The sequence below is a fragment of the Aethina tumida genome, chromosome 2 (assembly GCF_024364675.1).
Source record: "Aethina tumida isolate Nest 87 chromosome 2, icAetTumi1.1, whole genome shotgun sequence".
NCBI lineage: Eukaryota > Metazoa > Arthropoda > Insecta > Coleoptera > Nitidulidae > Aethina > Aethina tumida.
The window spans coordinates 28,861,388-28,887,675 of NC_065436.1; the positions used below are offsets into that span (position 1 = coordinate 28,861,388).

A 26,288-nucleotide genomic window follows, 5' to 3' on the forward strand; every position below is an offset into this window, starting at 1 on the left:
TTTCATGAATAAATTAAAACAATTATATGGCAACCGTGTTAACCCACACAATTAGTCAGAAAATTTAAAAATTCATCGCAGTAATAAAATACGTCAGACCGGACGGACGGATTTGAAAATTTCATTTGGCATAAATCAAATCAGTCTGACCAGTCCAATTCCTCAGCGAGATATTTACGGTTAGACGTCGCGACGTGCAGATTTTAGGATTCAAAGCGTCGAGTGCAACAGATTTCTTGTTGTCAGTGCCTCTGGAGTAATAACCAATGTCTCCGGAGTGAAGACCTGACATAAACGTAAGTACTGTGCAATTCCTCCATGGCGAACACGCTCCGAAGCGCTTTTACATTTCATCAAGGTTTCCGAACATTTTTTACAACTATACGAAAAAAAAAAAAAAAAATTAAACAATTAAACTAACCTCCTTTCCCATTCGATTTTTCCATCTCACCCACTTGTTGAAGCCCGGTCTCCAGTACTCGATCATATATTCTTCGGCATACTCCTGACCCTGACCATTCCCATATCGACCCTGCGTTCTGCATCCAGTAATTACGTGCATCTCGTCCAGATTTATCTCGAGATACTCCTTCCCGTCCCTGGACACCATATGTCTCGGACACCACGCCCCGCCATTCTTGTCGTTTCGCAATCTGGAAAATTAAAAATTGTACGGATTAATTTTATCTTCGCACGTAATCAAACTGCGGACACGGAGTGAGGCGATTAGGGTGCAATTATAATCCGATTTATTTCCATACTTGCACCCGTCAAAATGAAAATTGCTTCGTTTGGATCGCCGGAAAAAAGCGGCTTTGTTCCGAAAATATAATACGTCGGATTGAATTGGCCAGATTTCAAATTGCCTTTCAATTATACCAAATTGGGTTTATGTAAATTGTGTTTATTTCAAACATCGCTTCTAATAAGGATTTAATTACTGACGCATTATCGCATTGAATAACCGCGATTAAAACACATATATTGAAACGTGTTAATGCTGGACCGTTTTAATTAGTTGGGTTTTAGGAGAGAAAAATATGTTAAGTTACGTCTTTTTGTGGAGGTTAATTTTGCGAGATGAGCGTATGGAAAGCTGAATTTTAATTTAATAAACAAACCTTGTTCACTAAAATGGGAGCCATTAATATATTTCACGGTCGATTTAAGGTTCTTTGTTTTCGGGCTGAGAAAAGACAAGAATAGAGATTGCTTGTCAAAACGATATGATATATTCAGAGGCAAATTACCAACAAGAAACCTATTGTGAAATAAATTAAAATTGAGACGAAAATGATTATTATCCCAATTTGAAATTCACTTAAAGTTTGTTGCTCTAATTATTTTCGGTGTAATGGTTTGTTTCAAAACCTCTTAAATTCGGGATGAATAATGATGAATAGAATATTTTACAAGTTCCTGTTATTTCTCTTTCTCTCTTAATTTCATCAACTTGAGTTTAAACTATAAATTTCAAACATAATGAATCAAATTTTTGGAAAAATATTTCCAGTAAACTTAACAATTTCTTTTAATCTGCCAATTTAGAAAAAAAACTATTTTTAAGCGTTATTTAAATTATCATGTATTTGTAGTTTAAATTCAATTTTGTTGCTTAAATTATTTTCAGTTAAATAGTTTATATCTACACTATTTGGAATCATGATGAATTATTCCAATGTTTAAAATATTTCACAATTTTCTGTTATTCCTTTTTCCTTAATCTTTAGTTTCATAATTTCAATATAAGAAATACTATATGATAAATAAAGTCACTATTACAACTTTTAAGGATTTAACTTCAGTTTATTCTTTACCCATAATACATAATGTGTGTGGCAATTAAATAATGTATGAAGAAAGTGACGTAATTTCTTTTGCCCTTTTACTAATTAAAGTTTACATTATGGTAAAAACGGAACGACTTTTCCAATGTACTTTTAAATATGTAATGAAGTTTTCAGCTCTTCAAGTCCGACCTTTTCGTCAGCACTTACATTTGCATTTCTTGTTTGTGGGGTGGAAACAGAAATCAAAGTATTAAGGAAAAAAAAAACGACATCAGATATTCTGTAAGTTATTCATAATACACTCAGGAGTTTTTAATTAGTTTTTAACTTGAACGAACTTCGTTAAGTATTCATTCATTCATTAATTTAATCACCTTGTGCATATAGGATTACTTAAGACGTTTTATGACGGGAACTTTTTGGAAAAAATTACAACGAATACATAATGAAACTTAAATTTTCTCCAGGGACGGATGAAGGGGAAAATTAACAAAGCCAAAAAGAAAATTTATTTCTAGTTTCGGTTCTAATTTGCGCACACTTTTTGCATTTACAAGTTTGCACATGTTTCTGAATATTAAAAATCTTAAGGAAAACTTTTGCCCGGGCACGAACCTCTAAGAGTTTAATAACCACCGCCGTTCGTAAATGGCACATTCTGAATAACTTATCGCAATTTTAAACCTCTTTATGCTCATTTATACGAAAGTACAATATTTGTTGAGGTTTGTACGGCACAATGTGAAATATGTAACATATTCCGTGATCTATGTTGGCGAAATATTTGATAAATTTCACGGATTGGCATAAAACCCGGCCCTTTGTTCTGCCATGAACGATCGTTTTTTGCGCTCGACTGCAAAAATATAACTTAAAATCAATAACTGACAAATGACGGTTTCAGATGTAGAAAGCCAATATCACCTGCCATCAAAAGAACGGAACGGAACGGAATTCAGCAGTCTGCGTACGGCTGCTCCTCAGACCAGGTACCCCGTAAAATGTCAAAACGTTGATGGAGATTGGCCAAAATAACATTTCGCTAAAAGCATTTCTGGATCAGTGGCAGCCACGGAAACGTCACTTCCAATGGCGTGGCCCCGCGTACGGGAACGGATTAATTGATATAAATGCCTACACGAACACAAATTTATATTGGGGACCAATCGATACCGATATGATTCAATTAATGATTTTACTATTTTAACTGACTGTCAGTTTAGTTACATCACATCCAGATTTTTTGTTCTGCAACTCTTCTTGTACCGAAATTATGTCAGACTTGGTAAAAGTTTTATTGTGAGTGACACGTTGAGTAGAAATGATGTAGTTTACTCATCTGCCCGCAAGAAAAAAGAACACAAGACGTAGACCGAATTTACGCCCTTCCACTAAAGTACGAAGGCTCTGATTTAATTTACTTTAGAATATAAAGCGATCTGGAAAAAAAACGTACTGGTGGCAACAGATAAGAAAAGCCAAGTCGTCTTAAAAAACTTATCCCCGTCAATATTGACTATCCAATCTTCCCCAACGTACACATGTCTTGACACGCGAGATAATGAAGAACTGTCGCGAACGCGTAGCAGGTAATTCCAGGACAAGATTCAATTTCTAAAATTGATGCCTGTCACCAGGTCTTGCATGCGCGTTTACGTTTAAAAAAATAAAACCGGAGGGCACAGGCATTCAATTTCCCTTCGTCTAAATGCGACAGTGTCGGGCCAAAGCGATGAACTGCCGATGATGAACATATGCACGCGCTATAAATTTCCTACACGTGGTAATTCTGCGGTTATCGGGCACGCGTGTACCGACACAAAATACGCGACCGCCGATTCAATACCTATAAATTTGGCTAAATTGGTGGCTGTTTCGATACACGTTCATAGTTTATCTTAATAACACCAGTGTTCGGGAGGCTGAGCGCTAATGGATCACGCCGTGGCGTGCAGTTCATTCGAACGGTTCATCTTCCGAAACGACGGAAATAAATGTATGAATCCGAAGTTATTAATAATTTCCAATTACCACTCTTGTGTGTTACTGCAGAACGCTGCGGAAGTGTTTAAATATTAACAAGGAGACGCTCGTGTTCGAAGTTGGGTACTTTAAAACTTCAATCACGAATAAACTCCAAACGCAGACACATTTCACTTACCATAAACCCGTAGACAATGATCAGACGACCAGGACTAAGAAAAAAAAACAGAACTCGTCCCAGACACTGCTAAATAAACCATGCGCCCAATCAAACAACTCACCTGCCGTGATGGGGTCCAACGCTGGCTGAATCGTAGGCAGAACTGGCAGAAATGGCCGAGTCCTTAATGAAACCGGATTCCATGCCCAGGGCTCCGGAACACGAGCCTGCAAAGAACGAAAGAAACCTCCCTTAAGTAATGTCAGATTTATTTTCAGCGGGCGAACGTAAATCCAAACCGGCCAGGATCGGGGCCGAACTCATCTTGACTCATTTGAGAATCGGTCTAAATATTTTAGTTGGCAGTCTCGGATGGAATCAGACTATGGATATTTGTTATTGTCGTTACACCGTCGGATGCTTTCTCTGCTAACCGTCAGTTTCCATCTGGATTTTTATCCGAGTGCCAGTTTATTTTTTGTGGATTGGCGTTTTTTGTGGAAAGGTAGACGTTTTTATTATTTAAGGAGTTGCAAGATATACCATTGTTTTTTATTATTCAAAAAAGTTTGTGTTAGTAAACTTTTAAAATTATTGGACATGCGATATGATAGGATACAAACTGACAGAAAAATAGACGTTTCCAATATTTTTTTTAAAGGAAACAATATTTCTTAAATTTATTTACTATTTTACAATTGTAGCTACTTATACCAATTAAAGAGTGATCGTTCATCTTAGGTGTTAAAAATACCTCCGTTATCAAGTACTTTTTAGCTGATTTTTTTACTAATAGGAACAGTCCACTTTTATAAATTATATTCATATTTTTTATAACCATATAAGGTTGTGCCTTTAATATCATTTTTTTTCTCAAAATTTTAAAAATATTCAACAAATAAATTATTATTTGTATGTGGAAATATACACTGTCGCAAAAAATTATCACACCATACCAATAAGAATTGAATATTATAATTTTCTGAAAACGGGTAAAATAAACGTATACACTGTATATTTATTTCAAAATATGCCTTTTATATAATTGTTATAAAAAATATTGTTTTTCTAAAAAAAATTAAAAATTAACAAATTGATATTTCCACCTCTACTATGAATGACAGTTTTACTTCTTCTGCTCTTACTCATAATTTGGGTCCGATTTTTATTTAGTCACTCCACATCCTCTAAGTTATTCGGACGGTTAGGTCCCTTAATCGTCTCCGAAGAACGTCCCAGATATGTTCTATTGGGTTAAGGTCTGGACTGTGAGCTGGCTAGGCCATATCATTAATCCCAACGTCAACAAGATAATTTCGGACACATGGGCTATATATGGACTTATAAAAGGGGCATATGGCACGACATGTTCTTTTAGAATGTCCAAAATGTAACGCTCAGCATTATGTAACACCACCAAGTCGGTATGTGCTGTTAAACAAACGAAGCATTTAGACATTTTTAAAAAGTCATATACGAGGATGTTTCAAAGTTAATATTAACAATGTACTATTTACGTAAAAAATTGTTACTTTTCTTGTTGTACGCTTATTTAAATTGTTGAACTCGAAATTTTTAAAGAATTGTGAAATTTTAATATACAATAAAAATGCTGTCACATTATTTTCTACCATATTTTCGTTGAGCAAACATCATTTTATTGCGAACGTGTGTGATATGTAAATTCGTCCGATACTTATTCCCGCTGATAATCCGGCGAGCATTATTTGAACATGTTACCGTTTAAAACGGCAATTCGTTACCGAGAACCTTTATTTGAAGTGTGGAAACGTGCTAAAATAATTCGACCATAAAACTCCGGGATCCGGTGTTGCCGTCCCCGGCGGAATGATTGCACAAGTGACAGAGTAAACAGTCGTTACTTATGTAGTAATAGCAATCATCTAAATCCTGATGGGACAATGGGCCATTCCAGTGTGCGAACGTGATCTTATCGGTGGCGCTGTTAAACACTCGCAAACTGTTAACTTCGGGGTTTACACTTCACCGAGATGGCTTTAGTTTGGTAAAACGCTGATAGCGCCCGTTACGTCCCTCCGGAGCGTTGCCGACAAAGTCACGCAAATATCGCCCCCAAGAATACGTGGGATTGTTACCGAAGTTTTATTTGCCGTTTACGGCGATACTATTGTCTGTCGGGTTAAGCTCTAACGGTTATCGGGAATCAATGGCGCATTAAAAGGCGCAATTATCAATACTTAAAATTGAGTGACAAATTTCGGAGATCTTTCCCAATTTGATCGAGATTTGAAAATAAAAGATTCGACTAGAACGTCAAGAACTGGAAGTGTTTTAAATTCAATTTTATCCACTAAAAATGATACAAAATAAAAATAATCCAGTAGGAAAATATATTTGTATATACACTATCGATCATATGTAGAGAAACTTCATGAATTTTCGTTTGTCCTGATAAAACTGTTCAGTTAAATATCCATATTATTGTCAGTTATGCTATGTTTGATAACAACAATATGACTACATAACTGTAAAAATTGTATTAAAAAAATTCAAGGATCAAAAGTAGAGCAACTACAAGATAAAACAACCTTATTACCAACGTATATTTAGCATTCCATTATTTAATATCTAGTAACCTATCCATTATTTTTAGTAACTTCTAAATACCTTTTATTCGTTGATTTCGCTAGACTTCATTCAAATTTGGCCGTCTTTTTGCATGGAATTGTCTGATCAATTTCATGCCATAGGTTTTCAATTGGATTGAGGTCTGGGTTTTGTGCTGGCCAAGACATTACAAGTACTCCTTGTGAAGCGATCCATTCTTTAATTAACTTAGATGTGTGTGATCCCAAACCATAACGCCTCCTCGACCATGCTTTACAGTAGGTCTGGTGTACTCGAAATTATACTTTTCATTAATTGATATTCTCACCCATGAAATGCCATCAGAGCAGGTACGAAATGTTGAAACATTTAATAATTTAAATTAAAAAGAATCATATTTTTAATAAAATGATTATGCTTTTCAATTTGTTGTTCTACATATAAGTAATAGTGTATATAAATAGAAATTTGTTATTTTGTTTCATTTTAGTGAAATATTTACTGACCCTTTAATTAATACCATATTTAAATTAATAAATAATTTAATATCAAGATTATTTCACATTAAACAAAATGATATAATTCAATTTGGAGTTTGAATAATGTTATTAAATCGTACATTCATTGTTCAAGAGTTAACATACCGGCCCATAATTTCACCTGTCACAGAGCCCATAATTAAAAACAGAGCACGAAATTATTTAAATTATTTAAATATTACATAACAATTTCTAGCGTTCATAAATATTTTACGTTGTAATTTTACAAAAACAAAACTAACAATTCATGTATTATATTAAAATTAATTAGGCTTAATTAAAACCGAATTTGGTGTATTTATTGTGATTATGCAAATTTTATATTTTGCATTTATATTTCGGGTGCAGTTTTGCGGTAAATCCGCCACCGGCATTTTAAATTATAATGCGGTCCTCGTGTTACGATTATATATTTTATAAAGCCTGATTTACGATTTTGATTTATATTGTGCTTTTATGGAAGAATTTTGATTTACAGCCCGAAAGTTTCAGCAGGAGTGAGGAATGTTTAAATGAGTTGTGTTCTCACTAGATGTAATAATATTATCCGGGATATTTGATGGAATTACACAAACACAATCGGGTTTTATTGCGCATTGAGTAAGCAAGTTCGTGCATGTAGATGGTAGAAGAGAAATAAGCTGCACTTCACTTGATCTAATCTTACTTCGTTGTTGATTTTGCAACATAAACTCAAATATACATTAATCCGTTGCAATATTGTTGCCAACAATCTATGCTCCGTCTATGTTTTTTGGATAAAAAGGTTTCCAAGTAATTAATATTTTTGTTTGCATATTTCACATTTGATCTCAATACAGTGTATCTAAACTGATTGCATTTGCGTTTATTCAAAACACATTTCCCTCTGCAAACAACGTATCTGATTGTTAGTCTAAACAGGAATGTTATTTGACATGACGGACAAATTAGTCAACAAGATATTCGATCACAATTATTCCATCAATAGCAATATATCTCGTAACGCGTCGCATGAACAACACCACTTAAATCATAAACCTGCATAACGGCGCCAAATGAACAAATAAAATTTCGAGTAATGCGAATTCTCGAAATATTTCGAAGCATTCGAATATGGGAAAAGTAGCACTCGTGCACCAAGCAGTCTCATCAATCTTCGCTAGCTGGGTGAGAGTGACTGTTTTAATAATTTACGGGCCGACGAAAACCGCGTTTCGGGGCAAATCAGCGACAAACAAACATGTCAATCAAGTGCGCCTGGAACGTGGCCTTTGATGTTGCCTTTTGCACTCTGTTTCTGCATTCCTGCGAGGACCCCGGCTCCAACCTATTTATCTTCGACATTTTCCCCGGCGAAAATGCCCATGCGATACAACACAGGCCAGATATTATTGGGGCCAGGAGGAATTTTCATTAACTTTCGATTGATTAACAGTTTTGTTCTCTGCGGTCGAGTCCAATCGTTGTTAAAAGTAAGCGATCATTTGGCTTTTTTAGAGAAAAACGGATAAAATATTTTTGTTCAAGTTTATACAATTTATGTGGAAATACTTTAAATATAAATCTACCTTTTAAATCCCATTATGTTCCTATAAATTATCGTATTTAATCTCAAATTCACATTGAATTTTTTTTAATGAATCATTTTTCCAACTTTTTTTTCAATATATCAAAGGTGATTTAATTTCAATTGTTTCAATAAAAGGGAGAGAAATCGAAAATATCATCAAAAAGCTGAATTATTGTCTACCACTCTAATATTCAAAATTGTCATATTTACGCAAAAAAATTTAAATTGAACAATTTGTAATTTCTATTACACCCAGCACAATAAGTGAATTTTCAACATCGATTTTTGCCTGAAATACCATTCATTAATTTACCAAAACCGCTGATTACTCTCTGAACTACTGGACCAGTCTCAAAATTAAACTAGTTACAATGAAATAAAAATGTTTATAACTTTTTATTTAATAAATATATTGAAATGTTCTTCTTTTATAGTTAACATATATAAAAAACACTGAATAATAAATTTTACAGAATTTAATCATAGTAGAGAAGGGCAAAAATGAGAATATGCGTTAATATTCAAATTAATGTAATATTATAACATAAAATATCAAAAAATATCTATCCCTATATTTAATTGTGAGTATGTCCTTCTACTTCATCAAAGTTCGGCTGAACGTTCAGGTATTGATTGTATTAACCGGCGGGTCAAGTCTTGGGGTAAATTGTTCCATTCTCTCTGAAGCTGTTGAGCTAATTTTTGAAGATCATTTGCGGGTTCCAGATTTCTTATGCGTCGCCTTAGGATGTCTCAAAGTTATTCTATTGGATTTTTTCAATAACTCCGGCAATGTGTGGCCTTGACTTATCTTGTTGTAAAGTGAAATTTGATCCATACTGATTTATGAAAGGTAACACAATAAGTTACTAAGACAGAATGAATGTACCGCCCCATACCATTATAGATCTTCCTCCATTAGCTCTCAGCCACAGTTGTGTTAAAATATCGTTCTCCCTGAATTTCTTCTGTAAAGAGTACTTGACTTCACTGGTTCATGTTCCAGTTAATGTGTTCATTAGCAAAGTTTTTTCTCATTCTCCTGTGTACTCCAGTTAATTCAAGAACAGCTGCACGTTTTGAATGTAAATCGGCTTCATGAAAAGTCTTTTACGTACGGTTTGAGTAGATAAATGTGCCCCTGTGGCCATAAAGTGAAGGTGTCCTAACTGGTGAGCTGTTCTTTTTCGCTCTCGAAGTGACATCTTAACCAAACGTCGATCTTCTCGAGTAATAATCAGCCTCTAACACGTAGTATATGACTGATACCAATTTCTTTGCATTGAATAATCGACTGACTTGTTTGGAGCAAGTTTGCCACGTACCTCTGCGATTGACCTTCTTGCAGAAGTGCTAAGGCCCTAACAACTTCATCTCGATTGAGATGTCTTCTTTGTACAATAGGTCTTCCAAGAACATCGTTGTTCATGACACAGCACGGTGAAGACGATCAATAAACAGTGATATTCGTTTATTCTGAAGCATTTTTATTTTTTTTACATATATTAAAAAATATATATAAAGTATTGTTTAATATTATAATGTACTATAGTTTTTAAATAAGGCGTATAAGACTGTACATGGTTATCTCAAAAATTATACGAATTATTTACATTTAAAATATTGATACCTATTAATTGTGACTAGTTTTTAAAAATGAAATTTATAGAATGTTGATTTATCAGTAATTTGAATGATTGTTTAGCCAGATGTTGAACTAAATCTGGAATTGTACTCAAAAATATCCGTGAAATCACAAAAATAAAAAAATTAAAAATTCATTGTGTGGTCATACGAAAGGCAAAATTGCTGTAAACTAATGTAATCTAGAGTTATAAATATGAAATTTAATTAAAATAATCAACAAGGGAAAAGTTTTTAAATAAATTTATAACACGGATCTAATTTAAAAGAATTACAATCGCAAAGCTTATAAGAATTTCAACGAAAATTTAATATTAAGAAATGAAAAGAAATATTAACTTATATACTTAATTAATCCGTTAAAAATCTCGAGAAACAAAAAATAAATCCGTTCCCCATAATAAACCTTGCCATAAAGACACAAGATTAAACACAGTAAGACGAAATTAAAGTGATTAAAAAATGAATTCTAGTTTATAGATTCGAGAACAATTACTTAACAGTAATCCACCCAGTTGAAAATAGGGTTGGTGTTTCGCGACGGCAATAATTTCTAATCAAAGAAACATAGGTGGAAGTAAATCTTGGGCGTCGGCACCGGTATTGTTGGCACTCTTCGATACGCCCCGCCAGGACCGATACATCTTAATATCAGGAAATGAGAAAGTATGTCCTGCTGGTTAGCGTTGTCCCAACGAAACTTTGCAAGGCTAATTAGGACACAATGAATAATTTAAAGCCGGGCCTCATAAATACTAATTACTGCCATACTTGCGTCTTGTTGTTGCAAACCTTTCGCTGTTTTAATCACCCTTGTACTTCTTTCATGTATAAAATGAACTCTATTTACATATTAAATAAACTGTGCATCATGTATAATTAATGCGTTTTGCATAAATGGCAAAAGGATAATCCGAAATGTCGGGGCGTCGGCTATTTTTGATCCGGGGGTACAAAGCACTGCTAATTTTTTCCTTTTTATTTTATTACGTTCCGCTTTGTTTTCGGCAAATTAAATTGCGCTTTATTAGTTTACTGCGACGGTCCTTGGAGTTTATTTTTTGTTATGCGAACGGAAAATGCAAAGGACTTTTAAAGAACTTTGTGTTTTAAAAAGAAGTGAAACGGAGGGGGAGCACGACTGAAATAGGTCGAAAAAATTAGGTTTATAATATTGAATTTTAAAACATTTCAGTTTCATTGGTGAAACGCAACGTGAAAAGGAAAAAATGATGAAAAATGAGTGCAGTAAATAAAAGTGACAATTAATTAATTTCGTACACAATTGACCCAGTTCCGTCGATTTTCCCCCTAATGGAGAATTTTTTCGCCAGATGTTTGGAATAACAATATCGGATCGTTTTAGTTTTTGCCCGCGAAAACATGAGGGTGCCCGGGACAAATTGTTAGAACGTAAAAGTCTATTAGAAATCTTGACGTTTAGTTGAATTCCTCGGAACGCAACGGGCGATTTATTGTTCGGAACAAACCTGGGCCTGCTATATGGGTTACTGGACCGTTAGATCGATAGTCTGGAAAATCTTTTCCGAATTAGTTTCCACACTTAAATTGCCGTTCCCTTTGTTTTTTCTTTTTTGGCCTATAGGCGGTCGAGTGAGCTTCTGCGTAGCAAACAGCTTATTCTTTCTAATAAACGTTCCAAGACAAATTTCATCTGTTCCAGGGTCGGTGCGAAATTGAAAAAGAGATTAGCGTCGAACCTCAAAGCCCACACAACGTGATCCAAATTATTCAAAAACATTAAAAAAGAAACGTTAGTTTTACGTCTCGTAGTTTGGTTGTAGGTAAGATGAAAAAAAAAAGTGGGATTAATGCAAGTTACAAAACGATAAAGTCTTAGGAAAAGTTCGTTAGTTCCGCGGCAATCACGAACTTCTTTAACTCCGCAGTGAATGTTGTTTAAGCGGCACGGACCTTTTATGTTACTGTGCATTATAACCGCCGACAAAGTCCGCAGGAATAATTTCTGTACATAAATTCTGTAAATAACTTTTAAAATTTCTACACAAGTTTCTAATTGAAAAAGTTAACGGATAGAGACTTGCTTCTGGGGGCACAAAGGAGCGTGGCCCTGATTTGTGAGAGCCCCCGTTTTGTGAGGCTATCAGCCAATGTGAAAGACAGATCGGTTGTTTTTAATTAATCCAGATAACTACATTCTGACTAATTTGTAAATTTAAAAAAAAAAATGTATTGCGTTTAATTACGTTTACATTGAACAATTTCATTAAAACATTTCGTTTATTTATATATTGAACATTATTGTTAGTTAATTAATTGTTGAAAAAATAATTAATTACATAATTTTAATATTAACCATTCATTAATTATAACCATATATTAGAGAGGTTCGCTTCTAGGGAAACAAAGGACCGTGCTCTTGATTTGTAAAAGGACTCATTTGGAGAGTAATCAACGAATGAATTAATCCACGTAATTAATTAAATTTTGACTAGTTTGTCCTTTTCTTGTGAAAAACATTAAAATTAACAGCTATGTTAAACATTATTTACATAAAATATAAAAATTTTAATAAAATAAATGCTCAAATATATATAATAAAATAATTCATAAAAATTCTTGGCTTGTCCAAACATGTCTAATATAATCGTGAATATTATTAATAAAGAATAACACAACATATTTAATTATAAATTTATTTTATTTCTTGTTTTCATTCAATTTATATTTATTTTCTTTTCTATGTACACCAAAACATTTTCTCCATTATTCTAAATAATAAAGTGTAAAGATTTTATATGATTATTATATGTTAAAATTATGATAATTATAAATAATTATAAAATTAAAAAAACTGTTTTAGTAAGTTATTTTATAATTATATTATTATTATTATTACTTAAAATCTTGAATACTATTAATAGAAAATAACATAAATGATATGTTTAATTATAAATTTATTTTATTTTTATTTTACTTTACTAAACACATTCTCTACTCTATTTTAAATAATATGTTTAATTTTTATTATATATTTTCTTCATTTTAATTTAAAAAAAAAATTAATTTGTTGTGATATAAATTTTTAAAAATTCTATATATAAAATAAATATTAATATAAGTTATTTTATGATTTATCTAATAAAATATAAACTATTTTTTTTTTTTTTTTTGAAAGAAATTTAAATTAGTTTTTTTTCTATTTGTTGATTTTCATATTGTAAAAGAAGTATTACATATTTTTTTATTTAAAATTTGAAATTATTAAAATTATTATGCATGTTTGTGAATCTTTTTATATTATTTTAAAATTTATACAAAATGTCCATAAAAATTCTTGCTATACCAAAAAAATCTAATAAACCAATAAATTTATAAATTAAAAATAAAAAAATACTACTAATAAGTAATTTTATAAAAATCTTTGTTTATTCAAAATATCATAATCAGCAATAAAATTTTTTAGTGAAAATTTAAACTTATTTCAATTTCTTTATTACAGTACAATTTATAAAAATATGAATAATTAAAATATTCAACCACATATTGATTTATCCAAAAAAAAAACTAATAAAATTTTCAATATTTTCTTATTTAAAATATTTGTTAATATTAACATCATATTGATTATTTATTTCTTAGAATCTAAATAAACATTTTATGATAAGGTTATTCTTAGTATTGTATGGATTCCATCAAGTCAAGTGTCTCAACAGTCACGCCATAATTCCCACAAATATACGAAAATACATCGCAGGATCTATTAATGTTTGTTAATATCATTAGAGAATAATGATATCGACAACAGACAATATAATACATACATAATTACCAGCTTTATATAACATACACAAAGACCCTCATTATTGTTAATCGCGATTGAGCGAGGACCTAATGGCCTCTGACTGCCTTAATTCACACTGCGTATAATTATATATTCGACCTATATAGTTCGCGTAATTAGCCATCGTAACAGAAAATATGTCGAAAACACGTGAATATTTGTTATAATATGCTGTACGCTAACTTTGTGTTTGGCAAACCTATTGTTGCAGTAAACATTGTTTTACTGAAAAACAGAATAAATATTTTGATTACAAATAATGCATTGTGAAACATAAAAGTTTTCCTGAATATCAAAAGCTTCATTATATTATTTATATTCAAGAAAGTTGATCTGTCATTACTTTTATTTTAATGAATATAATTAAAAAAAAAACAGTGGCTTCATTTATACAGTATTCACGAAAAAGCACACATTTTAATAAAACAAAATAGTCCATTATTATTTTAATTAATTTGTCCTGCATTTTAAAATAAATACCCGTGGCCATTTATCATAATATTCCATAATACTCGACCTATGTCAAAAACAGCATCGCATCGCGAGCAACAAAAAAAAAAGTCTTGTTGCATTCAAACCGAATGGAAAAACTTTTTAATTACGAAACTTTTACGTCCGGCGAATTTTATATTTCCGTAGCATTTGCTGGGTCCATATTCAAAAGTGTATTTAAAATTAACCCGTGTATGTCGGGCGGTAATTGAATTAATTTGAACTCCATTCGGGTAATGCTGAGAAACTTCGCACCCGCCCCGGCATCATAATAAATCTAATTTCGTAACAAGTAAACTAATTTTCGAAGTCCGTATCAGTCCAAACTGTCTGCAGCACCCCTTCAAACCGCCGTTCCAAGGCCAAGTTGCATCAGTGTGCACTATTATGATGGGAACATGTTAAAAACTATTTTTTACGGCTACTCTGTGTGAGCGACGCGGGGGAAATTCATTAGTGGATGATGAGGAAGATGGAATATTTTTTTTCAAGAGAAACTACAGCGCACAATTGACAATTTCTTTACTAAATTTTATATTTTGTGACCAAATTCCTCTTCCAATTACTTTAACACCATATTATACGCCAAGAAAAAATTTCATTGCTGAAAATATGTCTATTGTGAGTCATGAAGTTGGTCAGCAAAATTTGTATCATGTTTAAATGTCGTTCAGCATTTACTGTATTATTAAAAAAACGGACGCAGGACGTAAAGTTGCCTCTTCTAAAACGAGGAAAATGTTAAATCCAACATATCGTTAGTCCTCAGAAGTTCATTAAACCAGTGGTTATTGCAAACGGTTTCTGCCAGAAATCACCAATGACAATGTTTTACTCGATAAATTAGAATTAAAAATTAATTTCTTTATTAAGACACTGACTGTAGAATCTCTGACATCCATCTTAGAATTTAATTAATATTCGAGTCATCGTTCGAGTGTTTTTACAATTAAAAGTTTATGTTTGTTATAAGAAAATAGATGTCTAGGGAATATATTTTGTTATTCCCCTGTTTGACAATAACCGTCAGTTCAGGCCGGCAATTTTTTACAATCACACGAATAAAATCACGTATGCCTCCCCAGACACATAAATAACACGGGATATAGTTATATATTCTGTGTAAATAACTAATTCCCGAAAGCCACGCGAATACACCTATATATATTTTTTTTTTGTTCTACAACAAAATTCGTACAAAATAATTTATCCAGCTTTGTGGAGTAGCAGGTATTGGAAGGTGTAGGCGTAGCAAGGTGAACTCATCGGGTGAATGGATGTAAAAATAAAGTGCAAATGAATATTCTTTTAGTAAACGTCTATTTAAACATGAGGTCGCATAAAATCGGTTGGTTTACGACTGTTTCGCCGCCTCACCGTCTGTCGTACACCGCCAGAATGCAACAACCGACGCTCCATATAAAATCTAACCGCTGTAAAATCCGGGATATTCAATTTTATGCATTGTCTGTAGATATATGTATGTACTCTCTCGTGTTATAAATTCGGAGTGAAAAAAAAAAGAGAAACAACTCACGCCGCTAGTGTATAACGTAATGAATGACTCCGGGTTGAAGTTTTGAGCGGTTCAATTTGCCTCAGAGCACATGTGTCGTTGTGATTGCACTACTTTGAATAAGTTTACAAATACATCATTCTCCTTCAGTGTCATAATGAAACAAGTTTTAAATATAAAAACAAATATTTGTTCAAACATAAATAATTAATTTAATTTTGGTTTTACATAACTTAATTGGATTAAGTAAACACAATAATAAACAATTTACTAATAAATTTATGCATTAATCAATATTTTAAAATTTTCAATCAATACAATACTCGTACTAGATGGGTAGTTAATTATTCCGTTTTATTTATATAGATTGGTGAAGTTTCATGAAATAGTCTGTAAACACAATTTAAATTATATGGTACAATTAAAATAAAAATCTAACCCATTAGTTTCCACAATCGAATCATCAGATATACATTTAGAAATATGTACATAATTAATAAATCTATTAACAGTCTATTCAAGGACTTTAAAAAATAAAGTAAAATAGTTTATAAGCATAATTGTTAATGTAAAAAGATCATTCTGGAAGTAGAACAGTATTGATTAAATCTGAAGGCAGTTTTCTTTTCTGGATATTCAATCTCTTTCCAACAAGCCCACTTAAATTCTTTCCTTTAATATTATGAAGTAAACTAACAGATTAAATATCGACCTTAAAATTACAATTTAAATATTTCTTATTTGATAACAACTTAATAAATAGCTCTACCATTTTGAAAGTATTTTGGGACTCGTAAATTTTAAATTACTGCATGTAAAATCTCAGAAAAAATAAATGTCAACAATAAAATTTAGAGGTACTGTAAAAGTTGGAATGGTTGGATGAGTTGGAATTCATATTTGGTCATATTGAAATAAATTAAATTTATAAATGTATGCAAAATATATTAAATATTTGTTCGAATATAGATAAATAATTAATTTAATTTTAATCATACTAAACGTGTAGTTAATTATATTTCTCTATTTATATATACTGATGAAGTTTCGTGAAATAATCTATGAGTACAATTTTAATAATTTTGTTATAATTAAATTAAAAATCTAATTCATTAGCTTCAATCATATACATAAAAAGATGAAAAAACAAATATCTACATGTTAAATAAATCTCGTAATATTTAAAAAATATATTTAAGGTAAAATAGTTTATAAACCTAATGATTATAGTTAAAATTAGGTCTCAAGGTGATTTCAAACAATTTTCTTTTCTATGTTTAGTCTCTTTACAACAAGCCCACTTTAATTATTTTCTTTATTAATATAAAGTAAAATAACTGATTATATATGTACCTTAAAATCACAACTTAAATATTTGATTACAGCTTAATAAAATAGGTGATGTTAGTAGAACATAAATAATTATTTTAATTTGGCTTTTACATTAAATTAAATATACAGAACAATTAACAATTTACTAACAAATTGTTGCACTAATGAATATTTAAATATTTTTAAATCAAAATCATTACCCGTACTAAATATGTAATAAATTTTATTACTTTATTTATATAAACTGATGAAGTTTCTTGAAATAGTCTATGAAAACAATTTTAATTTATAATATAATTAAATTAAAATTCTAATCCATTAGCGTCCACAAATGAATCATCAGATACACATTTAGAAAACTAATACTGGAACAAAATATGTACCTAATTAATAAATCTCTTGATATTTCATTTAATTACTTAAAATTTTGCTTAAATTATAAATATAATTACCAAAGTAAAAAAAATTGTATTGAAAGTAGGACAATGTTGATATAGTCAACATAATAAAATAAAACTTGATTAATAAATTTCAATAATAAAAAATAGAGATATTTTAAAAGTTGTCCTTGAAAAAAAATGTAGAACTAATATTTGATCATAATATAACAAACTTCAAATATCAAAATGTATACAAAATTTATTAAATATGTGTTCGAACATAAACAATTATTTTAATTTTGCTTATACATAACCTAATTTAATTCAATACACATAGTTAACAATTTACTAATAAATTGTTACAATAATTAATATTTCACAATTTTAAAACCAAAATCAGTACAATACCCGTACCAAACATTAATTATATTGAGTAATTGATATAGACTGATGAAGTATGGTATTGTAATCGAATATAATTTTAATTATATGGTGAAATTCAATTAAAAATCTAATTAATTATCTTCTACAAACGTATAATCAAATTATATATTTAGAATATTAATACTGGAACAAAACATACATATTTAATAATGTATTAATATTTCATTTAATGGTTTAAAAATTTACTAAAAGTAAAGTAGTTTTAACTATTTAAATATAAAAATTGAAAGATTATAAGTCAAGCAACATGGATTAAGCCTAAAGGCAATTTTCTGACAATTTTCCTTTTATATATTCAGTTTGCTTTCAACAAATCCACTTTAACTCTTTCCTTCAATTTAAAATCATACTTAATATTTATTATTTGATTACAATTTAATAAAATAGCTGTATAATATTCAATGTTATTAAATTAATATATGTAGTAAAATAAATATCTGAAACAATAAATTTATAAATTGCTTAATATTAATAAATTTCAAAAACAAAAAATAAATATACTTTAAAAGTTGTCTCTGAAAGGAACAGTTGGGTGTTATATTTGACAAAACAACCTCAAAATATAAAAATTTATACAAATATTTTTTCGAACATAAATAATTATTTTAATTTTTTGCAATAAATAGATTTAAATCAGTATTTCAAAATTAATTACACTGATTTATATAAATAGACTGATGAAGTTTCATGATATAATCTATGAGTATAATTTTAATTATATGGTGTAATTAAATTAGAAATCTAATCCATTAGCTTCTACAAACGAATAATTACATTACACATGTAGAAAATAGTTTATAATCATAACTGTTGATGTTATGCTGAAAGTAGAACTAGTATTTTCTTTTCTATTTATTCAATTTTTTTTAACAATCATATTTAACTATTTTCTTTAATTTTATGAAGTAAACTACTTTAAAATCACAACTTAAATATTTATTATTTGATTGCAGCTTAATAAAATAGTTGTAAACATTAAATAAATCTATTAAACAATAAATTTATCAACTTCAAGAATAAAAAATAGAGATACTTTGAAAGTTGTCTCTGAATGGAAAAGTTGGAACTGATATTTGCAATTAAACTAATTAATTGTCGATTCTTTGTACTAATAAACACTTTAAAGCGATTTTCTTCTTTATAGACTGTAATATTTAATACTTGTCTTTTATAATTTGCGTTAATCGGATTTAATGCTTTGTCAGGAATGTATTTAATTGAGTGAATAATTATCGAAACAAATCATCCCGCCGGGAATATCGGCAAACTACACAACTGTTATTTAAAATTCGAAATAAAATTTTTAATTAACTTTGAAATTAAAAGTAAACAAATTTAATTTCGCAGTGCTAATTTACTTTGCAATTAAAACACAACTCACTTTAATAACACTCAAAAACGGAAACTAATTCAAATTACAAAATAATAAAAAATAACCACCTGAATAATAATTTAAAAACCATAAATTATTTATTTTCCGAAATTAGACTAATGCGTTTTTATTACGGCCTCGGATTAAATTAAAAAACGATCGTCGGACAGCAATAAACTTTATGGGATATTGAATTACACTCCGAACGTAATATTACGGACGAAATAATATAGTCCGGGGTTAAAATGGAAGGTCGCACGTGAATTGCCCACCCCCTCCCCAAAACACAGTATTAAACCCCAAAACAAGCAAAAATTATACCCCAGAAATTAATTTTATGTGTGACATAAGTTTTTTTTTTCTGAAATCGATTATGTGAATGTGGGTCGAACAGATGCCGCAAATGATACAAACACAAATAAAGCAAACAGAAAAAAAAATTAACGAAACTAAACCAATAAACTGTGGCACTTTTTGCCGGTCTCGATTCAGTTTCTATCTGTACATCTTTCAGTTCTCGTTTTTTTCTCACATGTTTCGTTCTACCTTTAGAAAAATGGTTGTGTTAAAGCTCCTTTGTGTTTCCAGCATGATGTAGTTGCTGGGCTTTCGTAATTAAGTATTTTACTCTATGGTATTATTCTTAAGCGGGCATAAAATTTAATGTCCTCGACAAAATATATTAGACTTTAAAAAGCTTAACGTAATGTATAGTTTGTCGTTTTGTTTTTTGTTTTTTTTTGTTGAAATGATAATTAAAAGTAATTTAATACTTGAATTAAATATTGACCGAGAAAACAAATAATTTTTCCTAGCGTCCAAATGGACCTAAAAGTCATTACTACAAACATAGTAATTTTGAAACCTAATACACAACACTATTCGGTTTGTTTAGTTGTATAATTAAACTTTAATCATCCACACTATCCATGTAATCAATATGAGTTTTGATTAAAGAGCCCAAACACAGAGAGCCACAAATGATGCGGGCACGAAGCCAAAGAAAAATTAACGAAACTAAACCAACGAACCGGTAAGAAATGTTGTGTCGATTTTCCCGTTTGACTTTCGTCTTGTTGATTCTTCCCTTTTGCAGTGATTAAACAACGTTGCTCTTAGTTTTACGTAATCGCTGTTGCTCCATTATGAGCATAATGTAGTTATTGCTGTGCTTTTGTAATTACCTATTTTACTTTATGGTATTATTCTTAAGCGAGCGTGAAATTTAATGTCGGCTTTTATAGGGTGAAACATGTTAGATCTTGTAAGGTTTTATCTAATGTGTATGTTTTCGTATTATTAGAATGAAATGTGCCTTAAAGTAAATGAACAAAAGCATTTGTTATTCAAATTATTATGGAAAATTCTGGATTCTGTTATATTTTATTCAAGCAATTTTTTATTCAGCATAATACACGCATAAACATGGTAAACTTCTTTGTTAATTTATGTTTGTATAATTTAATTTTGTATCAATTGATTTAAATTATTGTGTATATGAGATTTTAATTCAAATTATTAGTATCAACAAATTCAGATGTTACTAATTATGGTGTAATAATAGTAGATACAATTCAGTAACACGAACATGAAGATTAAATGTTAATTAGTTGTAGTATAATTATAGATTCTGTGAATGCATAATAATTATTAATTAGCTATGACTTGTCATAAATTTTAATTTATAATTCTGATTAATACGCCTGAAAGTTGGGTATATGTTCGTGCTAAAATTATATTTTATCAATTTTCAGAATTGGACCGACATTTTACCGAAATCGAACTATCGAGATCTAATTCATTTAACTAAACAAGCATTCGAATTAGAAATAAATGAACACAAAATCGGGATTTTGAAATTAATAGAAATTACAAAGTTAAGTCCATTTTTATTTTTTTACGTGCAGATAACACTTTTTCGAAAAGAAATAAGCTTCTGAAAAAGGGCGACAAATTATGAAGTGTTAGACTAAAATTTAGGTTTTTGACGAAAACCAATTTATTCAATTCTCACCTGCTGGACCAATCTCAAAAATATATAAATAAAAGTTAAAAAATGTTCAATCATCTTTAATTTGAATGTCAGAGTATCTCTTGAATTTGAAAAAATAAAAATTTCAAGAAAATTGTTTGAAAATACTAAACCTGAAAATTTTAAGTGTGATTTTCGGATTTAGTGCTGCTAAACTAATATATAAGTCATAGTAGGATGTAAAAAGTAGAATTTGTTTGTAAACTATTTTAATTGATATTTATAGAAACTGAATTAGTTAGAATTATATTTCCGAATACTATAATCTGAATAAATTGAATTGAAAATTTACAATTAAATAATTAGACATTTTTAGCAAAATAAAGTATACAAGAACTATTACTGTGAGTAACAATAATTTACTATACACATAAATTTAATATTTTTATAACTATATAAATAAAAGTTGAAAAATGTTCATATATCTTAAATTTGCATGTTTGTTTGGCCAAATCGGACAATTAGATCCCGAATTATTCACAAAAATGTCAGAGTAACTTTGTAATTTGAAAAAATAAACATTTCAAAAAATCATTGTTTGAAAATACTAAACCTGAAAATTTTTAATAGTGATTTTTTTACAAAATATCTTAATTGATATTTATAGAAACTAAATTAATTAGAATATAATTCCAAAAACTATAAACTGAATGAATTGAATTGAAAATTTACAAATAAATGATAAGAAATTTTTAGCAAAATAAAGTATACAAGTATACTGTGACCGATAATAATTATAATATAAACACAATAATAATTAAAAATCAATAAATATTAATGATCTCAGTGTCAGCTTATGAAATTCTATATTTAAAATATTATTATTAATAATATTATTTATTTTTGTAACATAACATAAAAATATGAATTTATTCTATTTAATTTTATTTTTAATATTGATGTTTTAAATTACATTTATAAAAATAATAAAAATCTAATAACCTTTCTTTTTTGTTTCATATTTAAAAAAATGATTTTCTATATTTTTACATTAATGCTCAAGTTTAATAATAAATTTAAAATATAAATCAATATTGATCGATACCGCGAAAGGTAATAATGAAAAAAGATTACCTAACTCCAGTGCATCGACACCGCGTCCGCCCGTGACCGCCGCCAGCAGCGGAAGCAACAGGAGACGGACGGCCCTCGCGGCGCCCGTCGACGACGTCGTCGGCCTTAGCATCGCGTACTACGGCACCGCATGGCGTCGGGACGCACGCAGCCACACCGACACTCTCACGCACAACGCCACGGTCGCGACTGACGGCCGACGGCGTCGCGACGTTCCACATCCCAACGTCGGCACGGCGTCGCTCCGCGATCGCCACGCATCGCACAACTCTGAACTCTTCGTGCCTCTGAAACAAAACGTAAATGTGAGTCTTAGTTTTTACAAATTCTGCATCAAATTGTAAATGTGAATATCAAAATAATTTCAATCATAGGTAGATAGGTAAAAGGGTCAGGTTTAATTTTAATCAGATATACAGGAACGATTAAATCCTCTGAGCCTCACACACGCTCCACCGTTAGTTTTTCACCGCTATTCGTCACAGGACTCGTCGTTTTTTACACACACACATACGAAAAAGAGTGAAAAGAAAAAACAAAGCGCCGTCAGCGATGATATGATGGAGACTGATTCGGTTTCGTCCATTAGCACCTCACTAACGCCGTTCGGCCGGGAATTTAATGAAAGCCCTTTCGGCCGCTCCGAAATGTTTAAACTGTTTCGGTCGTGGCCGAGTTTTAAAGCTCAAACATCGAAAGAGGATATTCCAAATGAGGATTTCCATTTATCCTTAACAGCTCTAATAAGTTTTTTGTGTTTTTTCCTGTAATTAAATGCTTAAATGTAAAACTTCAAAGCAATATATTTTAATATTTTAAATTAAAAAATATACGGATATAAATTAATCAAAATTAACATTAATTCGCATTACTGAAGTGCAAATTTAAATTCCACGTCATTTGTTTCTATTATCATTCGTTCATCAATTGTTTATTAAAGTCTGTCATTCAATACTGTTTGATTGATGTAAATATTATTTTTACTAAAAGCGTTTTTTAAAAATATGTGTGACATATATCATTGTTTTTTCTTTTACCCTAATTCTAAATTTGTTTAAATCACAAACATAAGGTAAAATTTATTTTTCTGAATATATAAAATAAAATTACAAAGTCCCAAACAAAAAAATTCTTCTAATAAGTAAGTAATAGTAATAAGATGAAGAATTTTTATGAAAATCATCTGAACTACTGAACCAATCAAAAAACTATATTAATCTACCACAATAAAATAAAAGTAAACTTCATAATTTATGTTTGGATTTTCTTTTTCAGTAACTTGTTTTTTTTTTGTTAAAGTATCAATTATAAGTAAAAAAATTCAAATAAACATCGATTGTTGATCAAAAAACCGACTTCACTAAGTTATTAAAATTGCTGGCATCTGAACTACTAGATCAATCTCAGAACTATATAAATGAAGTTTGTATAATGATCAATTTAAATGGTTGTTTAGACAAATCGATCAATTAGATCTAAAGTTGGATACAAAAATGTCTTAACCACTCCAAAAATTAAAATCAAAAAATTCAAAAATTTATTTTTTGGAAATGCTTCCGTAAAAAAAATTAAGATTTTCGTGTGTAGTAAGGCAAAATTAAAGGAAAATCATAGTAGGGTGTGAAAAGCAAAATGGCTTTAAACCAGTGTTGCTTATCTTTAATTTAGGGAAACGTGTAACTTGTGTGTTGTTAAAGAGGGACAATTAAACATTCTGCTCCCACCATTCATTAATTATTTAATATTATTTTACTTCAGGAACAAGGAAATATTTTACACAAAAACCTAATATTTGTTTATAATTTTAGTAAGCAAATACTTTTAATAAAAAAAAATCCTCTAGAATTTGTACTGTTGTTAATTAAAATTCTTTAAATTTATTAAACACTTGATCAGGTCTTTTAAAGCTGATCATACAAAATCGAGACAATTCTATAAAACACCGATTTCGTTAGTATCATTCATCATTTGCTTTGAAGAATTAAAACATTTTCGACTAAGAGGATGGAACAACTACGGAACAACTCGCATTAATCTGCCAATAATATTTACGATCGTCCCCATTTTATGAATACATCCATCAGTTGAAAAGTTTTATGTACAATTGGCAATGTACAAAAGCATCAATCATCGATTCCCCGGAGCCTGCGAAATTAATTTCGAATCATTTTATTTACTTGTTCTATCTAAATTACAATCGAACTCGTTGCAGGGTAGCTGTGTAAATTTAATGTTGCCCGAATTGTTCAAAAATAAAAAAGAAAAAATTGTGAAAAAGTGTTGACTCGGAAAATTTCCTATTTAATTCACACCCAGGAATATGGCGTAAGCTTTTTGAATTTATTCTATCGGTATAAAATAGTAATTGATCCTTGGCGATAAAACTGCACCGTTCATGAAATGGGGAAATATAAAAAACAAACGGAAAATAATCGGAGAAACACTTGATTCACCCAATGAGACGGGCCATTGCCCGTTTTGTTTCGCCGTTAACAGGACCTTCATTGTTGCCGAGCCGAAATTAATGCGAAGTTGAAATAATCAGGGAGTACGAATATACAAATTACCGTGTTTGTATAACACGCGGCAAAAAGATAACAGCATGTTTCAGCATCGCGTTTGAATGCTAAACACTTTTGTGCATTATTGCGCGGACAAAACGTTATTTAAAAAGAAGCCCCCCGGATTCTGAACGTACCTGAAATGTGTGTGGGCGGCATACTTTCCTTGTCTATTGTTGATTCAGTCTTTGTGTGCGAAAAATTTAAATAAAATGCAGGTGGAATTTTAATTAATGAACATTGTGAATATCTTGAGTGTTATTCATCCGATTACCTCGCTTTATTTACTTATAATTTGTTACAATGTAATTTTATTTTTGTATATATTTTATCCGGACCATTAATCTTGTATTAACAAACAAAGGTTTACTACGCCATATTTTTAACAAAACATTCTGTACGCTGTTTGAATAAAATAAATTGCATTTTATTACGTTTAGGATGATTAATGAAATATTAAAAAACGCTTTGCTATTCAGAATATGTGAGTAGGTTTTTGCGTGTCCGTCTAGACCTTCTGGCAATATAACACGGTGTTACATGTATAATAATAATTAGTAGAAATTATAAGCCAATATAAAATATCGATTTCATTTGTACTGGTGCTAATACATTTTTAATTTGAGACGCCCGACAATTTTCAATGGTAGACTTTAATGGACAATTGATGGACGAGAATATAAACAAACGAGTATGTAAAAAAATCATGTCTATTTTAAATTGTACTCTAATATCACATATTTATACATGTTATTTTCAAATTATTTATACATACATGTATTTCCTTTTTAATTTTGAGTTTAAAATAAAAAAGTACTTTGATGTTTGTTTGTAAATATTACTTTGTATTTATACCAATAAAATTTAGCATGGAAGAAAGTTTATTGCTTAAAACATTTATTACGAAAGGTATTTAATAAAAAATATATAATTTGGTTACGCTAAATTCATTTGAAACTTTGCCACAAATCGCATTTTAATATCATTGTCCATTTCTGAAAT

General features: G+C 30.2%; 1 protein-coding gene across 1 annotated transcript in view; it reads right to left on the reverse strand.

The window, feature by feature from the left end:
* The window catches only part of LOC109602700 (discoidin domain-containing receptor tyrosine kinase B), a 93,840-nt gene that overhangs the window by 36,680 nt on the left and 30,872 nt on the right, over positions 1 to 26,288 (reverse strand). Inside the window, exons 2-4 of the mRNA XM_020019126.2 lie at positions 22,726 to 23,012; positions 4,055 to 4,160; positions 422 to 653 (exon numbers count right to left, since the gene is read on the reverse strand). Of these exons, the coding sequence (XP_019874685.1) occupies positions 422 to 653; positions 4,055 to 4,160; positions 22,726 to 22,837 (450 nt within the window). The 5' untranslated portion in view covers positions 22,838 to 23,012. The remainder of the gene's footprint in view (positions 1 to 421; positions 654 to 4,054; positions 4,161 to 22,725; positions 23,013 to 26,288) is intronic.